We start from the raw sequence: 18,926 nt of genomic DNA, 5'->3' as shown, positions 1-18,926 counted from the left end.
GTCTCACTCCATTGTCCAGACTGGAGTGCAGTGGCACGATCTGAGCTCACTGCAACCTCCACCTCTGGGGTTCAAGCGATTCTCCTGCCTCAGTCTCCCAAGTAACTGAGACTGCAGGCACACACTACCATGCCCAGCTAATTTTGATATTCTTTAGTAGAGACGGAGTTTCATCATGTTGGCCAGGCTGGTCTCAAACTCCTGACCACAAGTAATGTGTGTGCCTTGGCCTCCCAAAGTGCCAGGATTACAGGCATGAGCCACCACACACCCAGCCTGAGACTCCATTTCTATGAAAAACTTTTAAAAAGTCAGCTAAACACGGTGGTGCACACCTGTAGTCCCACCTACTTGGGAGGCTGAAGTGGGAGGATTGCTTGAGCCAGGAGTCCAAGGCTGCAGTGAACTATGAACTAGGGTGGAGAGCAGGCACTGGAGTTCCACTGCACTCCAGCTTGGGCAACAGAGCAAGACCCTGTTTCAAAAACAAACAAACAAACAAACAAACAAAACAAAACCCATGTCCTTTAGCCAATCCCTCAATCCCTGGCAATAGTAATCTACTTTGTCTCTATAGATTTATCTGTTCTAGACATTTGATATCAATGGAATCACACTACGTGGCCTGCTGGTATCTTCTTGCACTCAGCAAGAATTCCAGGCTCATCCATGCTGTGGCATGCACTGATACTTTATTCCTTTTCATGGCTGTATACTAGTCCACCATCTGACTGATCCTTGGGAGGAGTCCTGATATGGGGCTCAGAAAAGCACTCAAGGTGCCACATCTGGTTGACATACCAGCTGCAAGGGGTGCTGCCCTCCTCTGAGACCACCTCTGTTTTCCTGGCTGTTTGCAGGGAGAAACAGGCAGCCACCAAGTCGCTGAAGCAGAAGGACAAGAAGCTGAAGGAAGTCTTGCTGCAGGTGGAGGACGAGCGCAAGATGGCCGAGCAGTACAAGGAGCAGGTAGCCCTGGCTGCCCAGCCTCCCCCGGGCTCCCACCTGGGGCTTCCCCTAACCACCCGCACTCTCCATGACAGGCAGAGAAAGGCAATGCCAGGGTCAAGCAGCTCAAGAGGCAGCTGGAGGAGGCAGAGGAGGAGTCCCAGCGCATCAACGCCAACCGCAGGAAGCTGCAGCGGGAGCTGGATGAGGCCACGGAGAGCAACGAGGCCATGGGCCGTGAGGTGAACGCACTCAAGAGCAAGCTCAGGTGAGGAGCCCATGGCCTGAAGGACCCCATCTCTCAGGCCAGAGAGAAGCGCTGGGTGCTCAGGCTGCCGTCGGCCTGCACTGCCCACTGTGAGTCAGTGAATCGCTGCAGACGCCCCCGTTCCCACCACCACCACTCCCTTTTGTGGTTTCTTCCTGCTCCTTCTTAATCACTAAGCCTAGAGTGGTCCTGGCCTGGTAACAGAGCTCCCCTTCTAGTTTCTTTAACGATCGATATCTCCTAGCCGTCCTCAGGGTGGGGAGGAGGAAGACATGCTGTCCCCCGTCTCCTACAGCCTCTTCCTCACGGCATCCATTGACGCCGCAACACCACCCCTGCCACTTGACCTCTCCCCTCAGCGCTGCTGCCATCTGGGCTGCTTCCCTCTCGGGTGTGGGTGCTGTGCTGTGCACTGCATGTTCCCGGTCAGTGGGAAAGTGAGTCCTTAGAAAGTAGCAGGTGTCGACACTCCTGGCCTCTACCCACCAGATGCAGTAGCACCCCACCCCACAACTAAAACTGTCTCCAGATGTTGCCAGAAGTCCTTTAGAGATTGGGGATGTACAACTGCCTCCCTGCCGAGAATTCCTGCTGTCACTGGGGTGGGGGCTGTTTCCTCTCCCATGTTCCTAGTACCTTGGGGTGTCTCCGCTGCTCCCATCACCCTGTCCATCCATCCCAGCTGGCTCCTTGGAGGTTTTAGCTCCAAGCTTCCTGTCTCTCGCCCACGCCACGCCTCAGAGTTCTCCATGATCTCAACATCCAGGGTGCAACACAGCCTGTTGGTTCCTTGACCTTCTGGGTTATCCCGCTGCTCCTACAGGCACAACCAGTACCTCTAGGCGTCCTCAAAATTTGACCATCAGGCATCTCACTGTCTGCTTGGAGCCACCTTTCTTTGACTCTGTTCCCAGCGGCATCTTCACAATGCCATCGTCCTCTTGCAGCCCCTGCCAGCCTCTGACCCGGCTCCCAGCCAGCCGTCTAGTCACGCCCATCGCACATCTTCAATATCCGCTTCCCCATCTTGCTCTGCTGCATTCACACTTGGTAAAAGGACAACCCAAATGAAACTCAATTCTTGGCCAGGCGCAGGGCTCACGCCTGTAATCCCAGCACTTTGGGAGGCCAACGCAGGTGGATTGCTTGAGCTCAGATCACAGCCTGGCCAACAGGGCAAGACCAACACTCTCCAAGAAAAAAACGGAAAGAAATTAGCCAGGGTGGGTAGCACACACTTAAAATCCCAGCTACTCAGGAGGCTGAGGTGGGAGGATCAGTGGAGCCCCAGAGGTCAAGGCTGTGGTGAGCCATGATCTAGCCACTGCACTTAGCCTGGATGACAGTGAGACCCTGTCTCAAAAAAATAAAAAAAATTTAAAAAGAAACCTACTCTCCACCTTTTCCTACAGAGCAGGCCTTGCTCGGGGGCTGCCCGACCCCTCCCTCATCTCACTCTCTGCTTTTTCACTTTTTCTTTGAACTTATCGCTCCTCCCCGTCCTCACTCTCAGCTGAGGACCTTATTTCCTACTTACCTTAAAAGCAGAAATGATCATGAAACATGCACAAGCTCCCCCTGCCTCATCTCCCTATCTCCCTGAGCCTCTGCACATTTCTTTCTTCCATCTCTGTGCTAAACCTTCTGGCTCACGCCTCCACTGGACCCGACCATCTAGTTCACACAAGCACATGGCTCCAAAAATCCTTCTTTGCAAGGTTTCTCATTTGCTCCATTAGCAAATGGAATAACCTCTTAGCTCCACATCTACCCTGCTACCCTTACTACAAAACTGTATGTGAGTGCCAAAACCCCACCTCTACCAAAAACTATAAAACTGAGCCAGGTGCAGTGGCGTATGCCTGAAATCCCAGCTACTTGGGAGGCTGAGGCACAAGAGTTGCTTGAACCTGGGAGGCAGACAGTATAGCGAGCCAAGATCATGACACTGTACTCCAGTCTGGGTGACAGAGTAAGAGACTGTCTCAAAAACCTCTATGTTAAGAGTTGCTGGTTCTTGTCACCCCTACCCATCACTCTCCCAGAAGCCTCCCATGGGTAACACCAATGGCCAGACATCCTGATGGGGCAGCAGCATGTGACATAGCCCGTCATGCCTCTGGCCTGACACCCTTGCTTCCCTGGGTTTCCCATCCTCACCTGCTTGCCCCTCTTCATCTCCTCTGCTGATCCCTCAAAACCTGCTTGCCACTGGGCCACCCCAGAGTAGCATCTTAGTTCCCTTTTTTTTTTTGACACAGAGTCTTGCTTTGTTGCCCAGCCTGGTGTACAGTGGCCCAATCTTGGCTCACTGCAATGTCTATCTCCAGGGTTCAAGCCATTTTCCACTAATTTCTGTATTTTTAGTAGAGACAGGGTTTTGCTATGTTGGCGAGCTGGTCTTGAACTCCTGACCTCAGGTGATCTGCCTGCCTCAGCCTCCCAAAGTCCTGGGATTACAAGTGTGAGCCACCATGCCCAGCCTTAGTTCTCTTTTCATCTTTCTCTCCCCCTCTAGGTGAGAGGTCGCAACTAGTCTTGGCGCTTTAGAATTCCATCTATAGCTTCTCAGTTCATATCTGACAAGCCCTAGCTTCTTTTTACAACAGCAGACCCGCCTCATGTTCCCACGTGGATGTCTCAGGCAGTTCACACCAAACATGCTGTGTACCCCAAGCCGTGACGGAGCAAAAACTTCACCCCCAAACCAGCTCCTCTCACAACCCTCTCCAACTGAGCAGCTAGAATGATGAGGCCACCAACAATTCAAATCACAAACCACCTAGTTCTTCTTGACATTTGTCTCCTTGATACCCCACGTCCCATCTGTGGGAGAATCTGATCAACTTTCCGTAAAGAATCCTGCCCAGGCTGGGCATAGTGGCTCCCTGCCTGTAGTCCCAGCACTCTGGGAGGCCAAGAAGGGCAGATCACCTGAGGCCGGGAGTTCAAGACCAGCCTGGCCAACATGGTGAAACCACGTCTCCACTAAAAATACAAAAATTCACCAAGCATGGTGGCACAGGCCTATAATCCTAGCTACTCAGGAGGCTGAGGCAGGAGAATCACTTGAACCCAGGAGGTGGAGGTTGCAGTGAGCCGAGATCACACCACTGCACTCCAGCCTGGGTGACAGAGGAAGATAAAATGAAAAAAAAAATTTATCGGTCTCAATAAAAATGAAAAAAAAAAAAAAAAAATCGAATGTCTAGGACAGCACCCAGCACAGAGTAAAGCTTCATCCCTTGAGTCCTGGGTATTTCCCCAGCTTCATTTTCATACCACCATGAGCATGTACTAAGCCTCTCACCACCTTTAATACCACTAACTTCATCTTCTAAATTGTTTTAATCATACATGGCTATAATTGCAAATAAAACATGGCTCCTACATTTTTTTAACCAGCATCACCTGTATCAACCAGTCACAGTGAAATAAGATGAAAATAAAACAGCATCAAGTTCAATACCTAGCTGATGCAGTCACAAACTGATCACCAAGACCTGAGGCTACTTCTCCATTAAAAAGGGCATGACGACCGGGAGCAGTGGCTCATGCCTGTAACCTCAGTACTTTGGGAGGCCAAGGCAGGTGGATTGCTTGAGGTCAGGAGTTCAAGACCAGCCAGACCAATATGATAAAACCCCATCTCTACAAAAAATGCAAAAATTAGCTGGGCATGGTAGCACACACCTGTAATCCCAGCTACTTGGGAGGCTGAGGCAGGAGAACCACTTGAACCCGGGAGGCAGAGGCTGCACTGAGCCGAGATCGCGCCACTGCAGTCCAGCCTGGGTGACAAAAATGAGACTTTGTCTCAAGAAAAAAAACGGGGGGGGGGGGGAGTGACAATAGCCATTAGCACCAAATAGACACTCTCTGACACAGTAATGAGACCTGTTTAAAAAGAGTTGGAAAGAAATATGACTTTCTCATGATGTAGTTCAGTTAGCTGGTGGCATGCCTGGAAGCCATCTGAAATAACCACTAGACTTCAGGGACCACTGCTTGAGACAAGGGAAAATTCCAAACTCCTTGGAAAAGGGGAAGAGAGCAGCTGGAGCAGGGCACCGAGGCTTCAGGGAACAGCCCCACTCACTGCAAGGTGAGGGCTTGTTGGTCTCTATGGACAGGACTGAAACCAGGCCTCAGCTCTCAAAGCACGCAGGAGATGAAGCATCTCCTGGGGTTGAGGGTCAGCAGAGGAGAGCTGTTCTCACAGTCAAAACTCCTTGGGGCTGGGCATGGTGGCTCACGCCTGTAATCCCAACACTGGGAGGCCAAGACCAGCCTGGCCAACATGGTGAAACCCCATCTCTACTAAAAATACAAAAATTACCTGGGCATGGTGAGCATGCCTGTAATCCCAGCTACTCTGGAGGCTGAGGAGACTCAATGGAACCGAGGAGGTAGAGGCTGCAGTGAGCCGAGATCATGCCACTGCACTCCAGCCTGGGTGACAGCAACCCTGTGTCTCAAAAAAAAAAAAAAAAAAACCCGAGACCTGGGATGTGCTCTGCTGGCAACTGGTCCCCCTGCCCTTCCTGAGTGGCTGAGCTGAGTGACCGGGACACAGCCACTCCAACTCTCTACCCTGTTGCTGCCTCTGCCTCTGCTCTCCTTTCTCAGGCTCAGTGACTCTTCTAGCACACAGTGGATATCCCCTCTGCGTTCCGCCCCACACACTTGACGCTTCTTGGGCAGGAAAGTCCAGGGTGGAACAAGAAGACCATTTTTGCCAGTTCTGACACGCGCACACACATAATGCAGGTGAAAAGCCTGTCTGAGTCTTCTAGGTGCACAAAAAAACCATAACATCAGGCACCAGAGTATTGAGGGAGGTTGGTAAGCCTGCCTGGCTTCTCAGCCAAGAAGGAATTGCAGTGCAAGTTTCACAGAGTTCTACCAGCCAGACAAGTGTCAACAGAAGCCCTCTCTGAAGCCAGACCCACTTACCTACCATCTGCTACACTGCCAGTCACCTCCGGCAAGAGCAGCACAAGGCCTCCACCTCCAGCCTCTCGCTAGAGGCCCCAAAGCTAATGAAGAGCGCTAATCATAATCAAGGGAGCTGCAGCTGCAGGTTCCTTACCCAGAACTTCTTGGCTTCTGTTCCGACATTGACTTTTCAAACTAGTTTGCTCTTATGCTTTTACTTCCCTCAACAGGTATGCAATGATGGGATTTATAAGAGGTTCTTAGAAGTAGCTCTAAGGAGAGATGTTTTCCTTTTCATTTAAAAAACTGGGCCAGGCACAGTGGCTCATGCCTGTAATCCCAGCACTTTGGGAGGCCGAGGCGGGCAGATCACCTGAGGTCAGGAGTCCGAGACCAGCCTGGCCAACATGGTGAAACCCCGTCTCTACTAAATGTAAAAAAAAATTATCCAGGCATGGTGGTGCATGCCTATAATCCCAGCTACTTGCGAGGTTGAGGCAGGAGAATCGCTTGAACCTTGGAGATGGAGGTTGCAGTGAGCAGAGACAGGTCACACCACTGCACTCCATCCTGGGTGACAGAGTGAGACTCTATCAAAACTGCTTGTCCTTTCATGTGCCAGCCTCACCAAACGCTCTTGATGTCACATGATTCACTGCAAGGTAGACTTAAGAGTGCCTTTAAGGCTGGCACAGTGGTTCATGCCTGTAATCCCAAATCCTAGCACTTTGGGAAGCCAAGGCAAGAGAATCACTTGACATCAGGTGGTCGAGACCAGCCTAGTCAACATAGTACAGCCCTGTCTCTACTAAAAATACAAAAATTTAGCCGAGTGTGGTGGTACATGCCTGTAATCCCAGCTACTTGCGAGACTGAGGCAAGAGGATCACTTGAATACACGATGTGGAGGTTGCAGTGAGCCTAGATTGCACCATTGCGCTCCAGCCTGGGTGACAGAGCAAGACTCTGTCTCAAAATAAAAGTGTGCCTTTAATTATCAAATGAAAGCAAATGTTTTTAACAATTAAGAACATACTTCACCAGGCTCCTTCCCGTTTGCTGATGGTAACCTCCAGGGATTCTCTCTCTGTTTCAGAGGGCCCCCCCAACAGGAAACTTCGCAGTGATGCACCAGGTATCATGCCTTCAGCTTCGCAGCTGTGTGTTGTCTCAGTATTCATTTCCTTTCTGCCCAGTGTGCCCCTCTGCCCACCCTGGTTTTTTAACCCTTGCACATTTTCATGAGATTCCTGCAAAATCTGAAGGCTTGGATATCTTAGTGCAAAGCTGTCTGTCATTGAAACCAAGATCAGGATGACAAATAGACCTCATATCTTGACCCACTGTCCTTCCTGCCTCTGGGCAGTGCATGTGATATGACACCCAACAGTGCATCCTTATCACTGCATCTTGACCAGATGTCAGAGGCTGTGTGTGTGTGGCTTGAATTTTTCTTCCTTTCATGCCAAAAGCCACTCTTACAGTATTAGGGCACTCAGCAGTACTGTTCTCCCTTGTCCAGTGAAGACACTCCACTGAGTGAATATGATGGTTCCACTATCTGGGCACATTCATGGAGAATGTACTTGGCTTCTAGTTATCTGGTCCAGATCACAAGTCAGAAACCAGAAAGCCCAGGTTCACGGTATCTGCGGCACAGCAACTGGTCCTCCCATGATTTGGCTTTCACAGGCTTGTCCGCGAAGAAAATGAGCTCACTGCGATGTCTGACAAATGCCGGGGGCTGCACGTGGCTTGAGTGATGTCTAGCTACAAACTGCATTTTCAGCACATGGGGTGGAAGCTAACCACCACAAAGCCAAGCACAGTCCTAGCAGAGCCTTTCCTGGAGGCTTCACTGGCACGTACATGTTTAAAGACTGGGGAATGGACACCCAAGACTCGAGGATGCACATAAGGCCCTTCCCAAGAGAGCACAGAGAGGCCTCCACTTCTGTGGGATTTGAATAACTTTTTTTGAGATGTTGTCTTGCTTTGTCACCCAGGCTTGAGTGCAGTGACATGATCTCGGCTCGCTTCAACCTCCGCCTCATGGGTTCAAGCGACTCTCCTACCTCAGCTTTCTGAGGAGCTGGGATTACAGGCGCCTGCCACCACTAATTTTTGTATTTTTAGTAGAGAAGGGGTTTCATCATGTCGGCTAGGCTGGTCTCAAACTCCTGACCTCAGGTGATCCTTGGCCCCCAAAATGCTGGGATTACAGGCGTGATGAATTACTTTTCATAGGTGAAGTAAGGCAATGTGGATCTGACTTTCACCCCATGGAGAGGCCAAACCAACCCTCATTTGTGTCCATCTTCATTTTTGGAGAATCTCAGCTTTGCCATCACTACCAAAACACTTAAAGCAGAGGGGTGAGGTCTTGGTAAGAGCTTCTGCATCAGTTTTGTGGGGAAGATAAGTCTCCAGTACACTTAGAGCAGTTTTCCTGCCAGCTCACTGGGATCACAAGATAAGCCAAATTCCAGGGTTGGCTGAAGTACAGCACCCACTGGTCAGTGGGAAACTGAGTCCTTTCATAGTAGGTGCTTACACTCATGTTGATTCCTGACATCATTCCTGGTGCCTTGGTAGGTTGAGTCCGGGAATAGAATCCAAATGCTTGGCCAGGTGCAGTGGCTCAACCGTATAATCCCAGCACTTTGGGAGGCCAAGGCAGGCAGATCACTTAAGGTCAGGAGTTCAAGACTAGCCTGGACAACATGATGAAACCCAATCGCTCCTAAAAATACAAAAATTAGCCAGGTGTAGTGGCACATGTCTGTAGTCCCAGTTACTCAGGAGGAGGAAAGGACAATCACTTGAACCTGGGAGGCAGAGGCTGCATTGGGTCAAGATCGTGCCACTGCATTCCATCCTGGGCAACAGGCAAGACTCTGTCTCAAAAAAAAAAAAAAAGAATCCAGATTCTCCAAGATCAGACCCTTTAAGAAAATCTTTAGAGGGGTCCTTACTTCCTGTAACACGCATAGTTACTGTCAACATTGGTCTAGGAGTTGAAACCAGTTCTAAGAAAAGCACTGGACCCAGAATGGAGTGTCTTGCAGACTGACAGCCAAGCACGGAGATTCCAACGACTCAAAGCACAATGTATTTCTTAGGTCAAGGGAGCAAATTTGTCCATTAAGCTTTCCAGTTACCAGACTCTTCCAAGAGCCAAAAAGAAAGTGCTGGGAGCACCAATGCGTAGGTTAGGAACTAATTCCAGCTCCAGGTTAGCTCATCAGGTGGTGGGTTTTTTTTTTTTGAGATAGTCTGGCTCTGTCACCCAGGCCAGACTGCAGTGGTGCAATCTTCGCTCACTGCAGCCTCTGCCTCCCAGGTTCAAGCGATTCTCCTGCCTCCGCCTCCCAAGTAGGTGGGATTACAGGTGTAGACCACCATGCCTGGCTAATTTTGCATTTTTAATAAAGACGGAGTTTCACCATCTTGGCTAGGATGGTCTTAAACAATTGATCTGAATTGTGATCTGAACACCTCAGCCTCCCAAAAATGCTGGGATTATAGGCATGAGCCACTGCACCCAGCCATTCCATCAGCTTTTGAACCTGGAGTAAAAATGGCAAGGAAGAGAGCTGTGTGGGGAACATACAGGGAACAGTCAAAGTGCTGCTCCTCTGTCTGCTTCAATTTGGGGATCCTTCTGAGTCAAGTCCTTGGAAAACAGTGCTAAAAAAGAAAAAGACTTAAGGGTCACATCTAGAGAAAGGAGGACAGAGTTCTCTAGCAGGGCTGCAAGTCTAGAAGCTTCTCTCTGAAGCTGGCCTAGGAGAGTTTAGTTTGGAGTGGCTGCAACTTTAAGTATTTCTGATCGCTGCCCTGTGGGAAGCCCCATCCTTTACAGCCAGGTGGGTTTTCCCAGCCGGGGTCTCTCCCATCCTCTGTCAACAGAAGGCTCATGTCAGGGGGTTCCTCTCCTCCGCAATCATGAATTGCTGGGCCCTCCTTACGCCTTTAGTCTTACCCGTCTGAGTTGTTCCTTCTGACTCAAGAATCAGTCACTGGGTTGTGTTTATTCTTGTGGCTTCTAGTCCAGCCTTTGTATGGGAAGTGAAAGTCTGCTTTCTTTGTTGAGGTCCTAAAATAAATTAAGACCTGTCTTCCAATTCAGGTCAAACAGGGCCAGACGGTAAGAGCTCAACATGATTATCTGTTGCAATGGCTGAAGAGACTTAAGCGTTTCTTCCAAACAGTGAAGGTCAGCAGCAGGCAGATCTGATTTCTCCTTCTGCCCCCTTCCTCCCTCCTACCCAAAGTCGCCCCTCACGTGACCAGCCCTTCCCATGAAGCCAAGGTGCTGAACTCAGGAGAACCAGGGCAGAAAGGAGATATGAGTAGTAGGGACAGAAAGAGGGGGGGTTACTGGCTGGAGCTAAAATCCACCTTGCAGGCCTGGCGCACTGGCAAACACCTGTAATCCCAAAACTTCCAGAGGCTGAGGCGGGTCGATCGTTTGAGACCAGCAGTTTGAAACCAGCGCGGGTCACATGGCAAAATCCCATCTCTATTAAAAATTCAAAAATTATTCAGGCATGGTGATGTGCCTGTAGTCAGCTACTCAGGATGCTGAGGCACAAGGATTGCTAGAACCCAGGAGGCAGAGGTTGCAGTGAGTCAAGATCATGCCACTGCACTCCAGCCTGGGTGACAGAGGGAGACTCTTGTCTTAAAAAAAAATAAAATCCACCTTGGAAGCCACGTGTGGTAGCTGGCACCTGTAATGCCAGCACATTGGGAGGCCAAGATAGGAGCACTGTGTTAAGTTCAGGAGTTCACCACCAGCCTGGGCAATAACAGCAAGACCTCATCTCAATTTAAAAAAAAAAAAAAAAATAGGGCCAGGCACAGTGGCTCACGCCTGTAATCTCAGCACTTTGGGAGGCTGAGACCGGCAGATCACAAGGTCAGGAGATCGAGACCAACCTGGCCAACACAGTGAAACCCCATCTCTACTAAAGATACAAAAAAATCATCTGGGTGTGGTGGCGCACACCTGTAGTCCCAGCTACTCAAGAAGCTGAGGCAGAAGAATCACTTGAACTCAGGTGGCAGATGTTGCAGAGAGCTGGGATCATGCCACTGCACTCCAGCCCGGGCAACAGAGCGAGACTCAAAGAAAAAAAGAAAAAAAAATTCATAAAAAGTTTATCCCAATCGTGAAGATTTCTTTGCTAAAGAAATGTGTTTTCTTACAACCCACAGGCGAGGAAACGAGACCTCTTTCGTTCCTTCTAGAAGGTCTGGAGGACGTCGAGTCATTGAAAATGCAGATGGTTCTGAGGAGGAAATGGACACTCGAGATGCAGACTTCAACGGAACCAAGGCCAGTGAATAAGCAACTTTCTCGAGTTTTGCACCACAGCAAGGAAAATAAAACAAACACCCAGAACAAAACAAAGCCAGCTGACTGTATTTAGCGTTGTCTAAATCCATCCTCAAATTCCAAACATCACAGACACTCCTCACACAAGTATCATAAGAACCACCACCCTCCAGCCTGGGCAACATGGTGAAAACTCGTCTCCACAAAAATTTAAAAATAAGCTGGGCATGGTACTACACACCTGTGGTCCCAGCTACTAGGGAGGCCGAGTCAGGAGGATCACTGGAGCCCAGGAGTTTGAGGCTGCAGTGAACTATAATTGCATCACTGCACTCCAGCCTGGGCAACAGAGTGAGACCCCGTCTCCACCGCCACCACCGCTGCCGCCCCCACTACCCTGTATTCAAGATATAAATTGGATGTACGAGACGAGAAAAACCCAACAGGAAACACAGACACACCCTCCAGCTCTATCAATGGATTGTGCAGACATTGAGTTTTCAGAAAAACATAGCCACGGTAACCTGTCACTGGCAATTTTGTTTACATGACATGGGGAAAAAGTCACCAAAATGGTTGCCACGCCCCTCCCCATTCATTCCCTAACCTGTGAACCTTTCCAACTTCTCATGTCAGGCCCTTGCTTGAGAATTCTTTTCCCCTATCCTGGTTTCCACACCTCAGACACACACAGTTCACCAAGACCAAGTGCCTTCTGTAGTCACATGAATTGAAAAGGAGACGCTGCTCCCACAGCGGAGAGCAGGAATGCTGCACGGTTTACTACACACCCTGACTGTACTTACAAACACCTTCACTAATAAATGGTTATAAATCACTAGCATGTCACTGGCTTTTCTGTTGAGCTGTTTTCTAGACAGCAAAAGAAGTTGGAGACATCTGGGTTTTGCTTCATCGTCCCAGACTCTCTGAAGTCAGGGTTATTTCAATGGGAAAACTGAGGCCTAGGGAGGTGATATCAATTGCCTAAGATCCCACAGCCAGCAAAAGGCAAGGCAGAGATGCAAAGTGAGACTGTCTAAGGGGGTTATTGGGCTGCTGGGGGGTGAGGAGTAAGGTGATGTGAGGTCGGTCCTTGGGCCACTGCCCCTGCCCTTCAACATGACTAAGAGCATCCTTACTCATCAAAACCCGAATCACAAGAAAAATACAAGATTTCTTTGATTTTTTTTTTAAGCTAAAACACAAGGTCTTGCCCAATGAGTCAGCAAACACTTTCTCTAAAAAGTCAGATAGTGGCCGGGTACAGTGGCTCACACCTGTAATCCCTGCACTTTGGGAGGCTGAGATGGGAAGATCACTTGAGGCCAGGAGTTGGAGACCCAGCCTGGCCAATAGAGACCCCATCGCTACCAAAAAAAAAAAAAAAAAAAAAAAGGTCTTAAGTAAGCCAGGCAGGACAGTGCACACCTGTACTCCCAACTACTTGGAAGGCTGAGGCAGGAGGATCATGTGAGCCCAGGAGTTCGAGGCTACAGTGAGCTATGTAGCCTAGGTAATAGAATAAGACCGTGTCTCACAACAAAAACCCAGCCAGATAGTATTTTAAGCTTTTATAGGCTACATATAGTCAAATATTCATCATGTTTAAAACAACTCTTAAAAACATAATAAACCATTCTTAGAGTAAGGCCCATAAAAACAGGCTGTAGGCTGGGCACGGCAGGTCATGCCTATAATCCTAGCACTTTCAGAGGCCAGGGCAGGTGGACCATGAGGTGAGGAGTTCGAGACCAGCCTGGCCAACATGGTAAATGCCGTTTCTACTAAAAATACAAAACATAATTAGCCAGGCATGGTGGCATGTGCCTGTAATCCCAGCTACTTGGGAGGCTGAGACAGAAGAATTGCTTCAACCTGGGAGACAAAGGTTGCAGTGAGCCGAGATCACCATTGCACTCCAGGCTGGGAGACAGAGCAAGACTGTCTTGGTGGTGGGGCAGGGCATGGGGGGCAGGGGCGGAGATGGGGGTGGGATAGGCTGTACGCCCCATTCTTCTTTCAGCTTCAGTGTTTTAGACAGACATGCCTTACAAAGGCTCTGTTCAACACAAACAATGCCATATACCACCAAGTCCGTGGGATCAAACGATGCCATATACCACCAAATATGGGAATGAAGGACTCCACCCTATGACCAAATGCTAATATGCCTTGACTGATGCACAAACATATCCCAGATATATTTCTAAAAACCTGGCTTGAATGGAAATTTTTGGAAAAAAAAAAGTTTTTCACCAGCCTATGAGAAAACATGGAAGTACAAACATACAAAGTCTCTATTTGACCACTGGCCCAAACCAGTTCAACATTCGCTTCTCTTGATTTTATTGATCTTTTAAAAAAAATAAAAGGACATCTTTTCGAATACAGGTTAGGATGTTTCTAGGTTAAGAAACTCACCACCACAGCTTCATTCTCTGGAATTTCAGTAGCACTTGCAAAGTTCCATTTTCAACCTCAAGATATTTTTGCTTTTCTTCTAGAAAATAACTTAGTAACAAAACGAAGGCCATGAAGCTGCAGGCACACAGAAACTGTGTTCTTTTAACTTGTGACCCACAGGGTGAGACAGCAGTTCCTAACAAGCAGTGGTGAGTGGACATGCTGTGGCGCGTTGGAAATCCTGTGTTCATGTCTTTGTTTGACAAGGAGGCCTCCAACAATGATCTCATGGTGTAATCTTACTTGAAGATCACCCTGGTTACTTCATTATGGCTTTGAATGAAGTCTTGTTCTCAGTGGCTGCATTAACAAGGCCACCCTACCCCAAAGACCCCTCAGGGTCCTGAGGCAGAATTCCCCCCACCCTGCCAGGGGACTCAGGAAAATGAATGACTGCAGTTTGCCAAAAGAGGACAGATTCTCCCCTGACCCTGGTTGACCTGAGAAATTACTCCAAAAACATACCTCTAGAAAACTCAATAAGAAGCAGGCTACAGTCTCAGATGTAGTGTGCGTGCATGTGTGTGTGTGTGTGCACGTGTGTGTGTTTTGATACTTGCTCTCTCAACCCAGGCTGGAGTGCAGTGGTGCAATCCCAGCTCATCGCAACCTCCACCTTCTAGGTACAAGCGATTTTCCTGCCTCAGCCTCCTGAGTAGCTGTGATTACAGGTATGCACTACCACACCCGGCTACTTTTTTCTATTTTCAGTAGAGATGGGGTTTCACCATGCTGGCCATGCTGGTCTTGAACTCCTGCCCTCAGGTGATCCACCCGCCTTGGCCTCCCAAAGTGCTAGGATTATAAGCGTGAGTCAGCATGCCCTGCCTATTCCAGTTTTTAAAAAGGCATGTGACGGTTCTGTTCTCTGTTCCCAGACATGATTTCAGTACACCACAAAGCACTGGGAGATTTCGTTCTGGAAGACAATTCCAGCTGGTTGGGGGCAGGGGGAAGAGCCTCTAAGAGGGACTCCATCCCACATTTAAGGAGACTCAGGACATTAAAAACACCTATCAAGACCAATTGGAGGCCAGGCCTGGTGGCTCACACCTGTAATCCCAGCACTCTGGGAAGCCAAGGCGTGAGGTTCACTTGAGACTAGGAGATCAAGACCAGCCTGGCAAGCATGGTGAAACCGTTTCTCACTAAAAACATAAAAATTGCCACGTGTGATGGCACACTCCTGTAGTCCAGCTACATGGGAGGCTTAGATAGAAGAATCACTTGAACCTGGGAGGTGGAGGCTGCAGTGAACTGAGATCACGCCACTGCACTCCAGCCGGGGCAACAGAGCGAGACTCTATTTCAAAACACAAAAACAAACAAAAACAGGGTACCCGCATCACCGACACCCTAGGGCTCTTCCCAGAGAGCCCTGTTTGTCCCTCTTTGCAGTGCACACAGCGGCAGGCAGGGATGAGTAGACATTTCCCAGGGGCAAACCCCAGATCACAGGTGACGGTCTGTCATTGGATTGGGCTACAAAGTGAACTATGGTGAGTGCTGGTTCTTATTTCTCTAACTTACAAGAAAACAAAAACCTAGTGTAAAAAGACGACGAACAGTAACGACTCCTGCACCGACACCAAGAGCTTCAGCTTCCGTGGTTTTCCTAAAGCAACATCTTGACTACCCCCTGGGCTGATGGCAGCGGCGGCGAAGACATGTGTGAAGGCGGCTTCCCAAATTCCAGGCGCTTCCCCAACCTTCAGACAGAGCAAACCAAATTAAGCTGACATGACAGCTGTGAGAAACTGGCTAGCACCAGGGCCCACAGAGGTATAGGGGTGAACATCAAGAGTCAGGAGCAGGGTCTCACAGGGTCTCAATTTTCTCTCCTGTGAAATGAAGAAGAGGACACTGGCTACCTGGCTTTCAAATTCCAAGGTCACACAAATGCCCAGTCTCAGAACCTCTAGAAAGACCCATCTCTTACCTATTAAATTGACTTTGGTTGTTTTTATAGCCTGGGAAACATAGACCCTGCCTCTACAAAAAAAATTAGCTAGGTGTGGTGGCCTATATGTGCAGTCCCAGCTACTTGGGAGGCTGAGGTAGGAGGATCACTTGAGCCTGGGAGGCAGAGGCTGCAGTGAGCCAAGATCATGCCACCGAGCTCCAGCAAAAAAAAAAAAAAAGGCAAGGCATGATGGCTTAAGTTTGTAAGCACTTGGGAGGCCAAGGCAGGAGGGTTGCCTGGAAAACTACTCTGAAAAGTCAAACACACCTCTAGAAATCTCAGTGAGCAGCAGACTATAGTCTCAGAGGTGTATTCTCAAACTCAAAGCCAAGAGTTTGAGACCAGCCTGGGCAACATAGCAAGACTGTTTATATAAAAAATTAAAAAAAATTAGCCAGCGGTGGTGGCATGTGCCTGGAGTCCCAGCTAGTTAGGAGGATGAGGCAGGAGGATGCCTTGAGCCCAGGAAGGTGAGGCTGCAGTGACCTATGGCCGCACCACTGCACTCCAGCCTGGGTGGCAGAGCAAAACCCTGTCTTATAGAAAGAAGAAAAACAAAAACATTTTTTTAAAAATGTGTAATCCTTCTTAAGAGTCTCACTGTGTTGCCCAGGCTGGAGTGCAGTCAGTGGTGCAACCTCAGCTCACTCCAACCTGTAATTAAAAAAAAAACTCATGGCTGTGGGTTGGGGGCTACTGTCTCTGGCCTGGGGCAGGTTGGTTCTCCCCACCAGCGAGAGGCTTATTAAAAGGTACTGACCCTTTATCACCCAAAGGCACGCTGGTGCTGCCTGGCCATCTGTCGCTGCCATCTCTGTTCTTGCTGCTCCGCCCAGAGGCTGGGCCACCTGTTCGGTTTGGGGACTGATCATACACGAGGTTCCGGCAGGAAGCGAGTTTGGACTCCAATGCCTGGAAAAAAATACACTTTTTATCTCTCAAGTTATAGGCAAGGATTATTCTGTCTCACCAGAGCCCATACAGAGGAAAGAACCCCAGACAGTGGTTCTCAAACTATTGTGCACTGGAATTCCAAGGTGGGACCCCAAGAGGAACCCAATGTATATGCCAGTCTCAGAACCAAGCATCTTAGGTATTTAGGAGCTGGCTAGGCACAATGGCTCACAACTGTAATCCCAGCACTTTGGGAGGCCAAGGCAGAAGGCTTAACATCAGGAGTTTGAGACCAGCCTGGGCAACAACGTAAGATCCCATCTTTTTTTTTTTTCTTTTTAACTTTTTTAGATAGGTCTTGCTGTGTCACCCAGGCTGGAGTGCACTGGTGAGATCACAGCTCACTGCAGCCTCAACCTCCCAGGCTCAAGCAATGCTCCCACCTCAGCCTTCTGAGTAGCTGGGATTATAGGCATCTGCAATCATGCCAATCTAATAAAAAAAATTTTTTTAATGAAAAAAATTGTTTAAATTACAAAGCATTTTTACAAATGTTTGGGAGCTTCCTGGAAAGAGATCATGGCCCACTGCAGCCTCGACCTCCCACGCTCAAGCAATCCTCCCACCTCAGCCTCCTGGGTAGCTGGGACTATAGGCATGCACAATCACTCCTGGCCAAAAAAAATAAATAAATAAATAAATAATAATAAAAGTTTTGGCCGGGCACGGCAGGCTCAAGCCTGTAATCCCAGCACTTTGGGAGGCCATGGCGGGCAGATTACGAGGTCAAAAGATCGAGACCATCCTGGCCAACATGGTGAAACCCTGTCTCTACTAAAAATACAAAAATCAGCTGGGCGTGGTGGCGTGTGCCTGCAGTCCTAGCTACTTGGGAGGCTGAGGCAGGAGAATGGCTTGAACCCAGGAGGGAGAGGTTGCAGTGAGCCAATATTGTGCCACTGCACTCCAGCCTGGCACCTGGCAACAGAGTGAGACTCTATCTCTCAAAAAAAAAAAAAGAAAAAAAAATTTTTAATTACAAATAATTTTTAAACAGATGAGGGCTTTCTGAAAAAAATCACTAAGCTACTAATTATCCAACTCTGCCCATAGGAAATGTGAAATCCACTTCTGGAATCCTTCCCTCTTTGGTTTACCTTATTAAACCTCTGCAGAATGGCAGGACTTAGTCTGGCTGCAACAGATCCCGAGGAAACCAAAAGGATGCTGTTAGCACCCCCAGGCTTCTCTGTACTCCAACCTGGCTAACTATTAATACATGGGCCTGTTTACGGAAAAGCAAGCCAGACGACAGCCAGAGTAGAAACATGAAAGAAATGAGATGCGAGCTTCTATTAAGTTGTATGAATACACAGCGCACAGTGACAAACTGGTAGTAGTTAAATTATGTGGCCTTCCGGGCATCGTTTTTAAAAATAAAATAAACAGCTACAAAAAATACCTATGTTGTTGCTTAAGCACAAAAGGATCTCTCCCTGTAATTAACAGAAAAGCTGAAAGGCCAAGTTCTTTGCCCTAGGCTTTCAAGATTTTTTTTTTTTTTTTTTAGACCAAGTCTCTGTTGTCCAGGCTGGAGGGCAGTAGCACAATCTCGGCTCACTGCAGCCTCGACCTCCCAGGCTCAAGCAATCCTCCCACCTTCTCAGCCTCCTGAATAGCTGGGACTAGCAGTGTGCACTACCATGCCTGGCTAATTTCTGCATTTTTGTAGAGGCAAGTCAGGGCAGGCAGTTTCACCATGTTGCCCAGGTTAGTGTCAAACTCCTGGGCTCAAGTGATCCTCCCACCTTGGCCTCCCCCAAAGTACTGGGATTATAGGCATAAGCCACTGTACTTGGCCAAAAGACAGTTTCTAAATGCTCCTCAGTTTTTTCAAATTTAGGAAAAATGGGACATCACCCTATTTCCCAAATTGCCTAGAAGAAAAATGGTACAAGGAAAGAGATATACATATGGTTCGGAGGCTAAGCTTACAGTCAGAGCTCTGAGTGTCTGGCAGTAACTCCCACAGGAAGCTCTAATGACTCCCAGGGACGCTAAAGGAGTGGTCACACCTAAAACTTACCACACTGCTATGAAAGGGG

At 48.7% G+C, this 18,926-nt stretch overlaps 2 protein-coding genes across 17 annotated transcripts in view; one reads left to right on the top strand and one right to left on the bottom strand.

Moving 5' to 3' along the window:
• Positions 1-12,336, top strand: part of MYH11 (myosin heavy chain 11) — a 156,653-nt gene extending 144,317 nt beyond the window's left edge. For 2 of the 4 annotated variants that reach the window (XM_035266950.3, XM_035266948.3), the window contains 4 exons: positions 861-969; positions 1,044-1,216; positions 7,251-7,289; positions 11,378-12,336. In XM_035266950.3, coding sequence (XP_035122841.1) covers positions 861-969; positions 1,044-1,216; positions 7,251-7,281 — 313 coding nt within the window. In that variant the 3' untranslated portion in view covers positions 7,282-7,289; positions 11,378-12,336. The remainder of the gene's footprint in view (positions 1-860; positions 970-1,043; positions 1,217-7,250; positions 7,290-11,377) is intronic. The other 2 variants (XM_035266947.3, XM_035266946.3) reach the window with 1 other exon arrangement.
• NDE1 (nudE neurodevelopment protein 1) overlaps positions 1-18,926 on the bottom strand; it is an 85,623-nt gene that overhangs the window by 17,317 nt on the left and 49,380 nt on the right. For 6 of the 13 annotated variants that reach the window (XR_013524605.1, XR_013524606.1, XR_013524608.1 and 3 more), the window contains 2 exons: positions 16,688-16,839; positions 15,495-15,673 (listed from right to left, as the gene is read on the bottom strand). Coding sequence is in view for 7 of the 13 variants with exons in the window: in XM_078344676.1 (XP_078200802.1) it covers positions 15,580-15,673; positions 16,688-16,839 (246 nt within the window). In the remaining 6 variants the exon portion in view is untranslated. Of the gene's footprint in view, positions 1-13,830; positions 15,806-16,687; positions 16,840-18,926 lie in introns of those variants that run through there. The other 7 variants (XM_078344676.1, XM_078344679.1, XM_078344675.1 and 4 more) reach the window with 2 other exon arrangements.

Source organism: Callithrix jacchus, chromosome 12 (assembly GCF_049354715.1).
Source record: "Callithrix jacchus isolate 240 chromosome 12, calJac240_pri, whole genome shotgun sequence".
NCBI lineage: Eukaryota > Metazoa > Chordata > Mammalia > Primates > Cebidae > Callithrix > Callithrix jacchus.
This window is presented reverse-complemented; position numbering and strand designations above follow the sequence as displayed.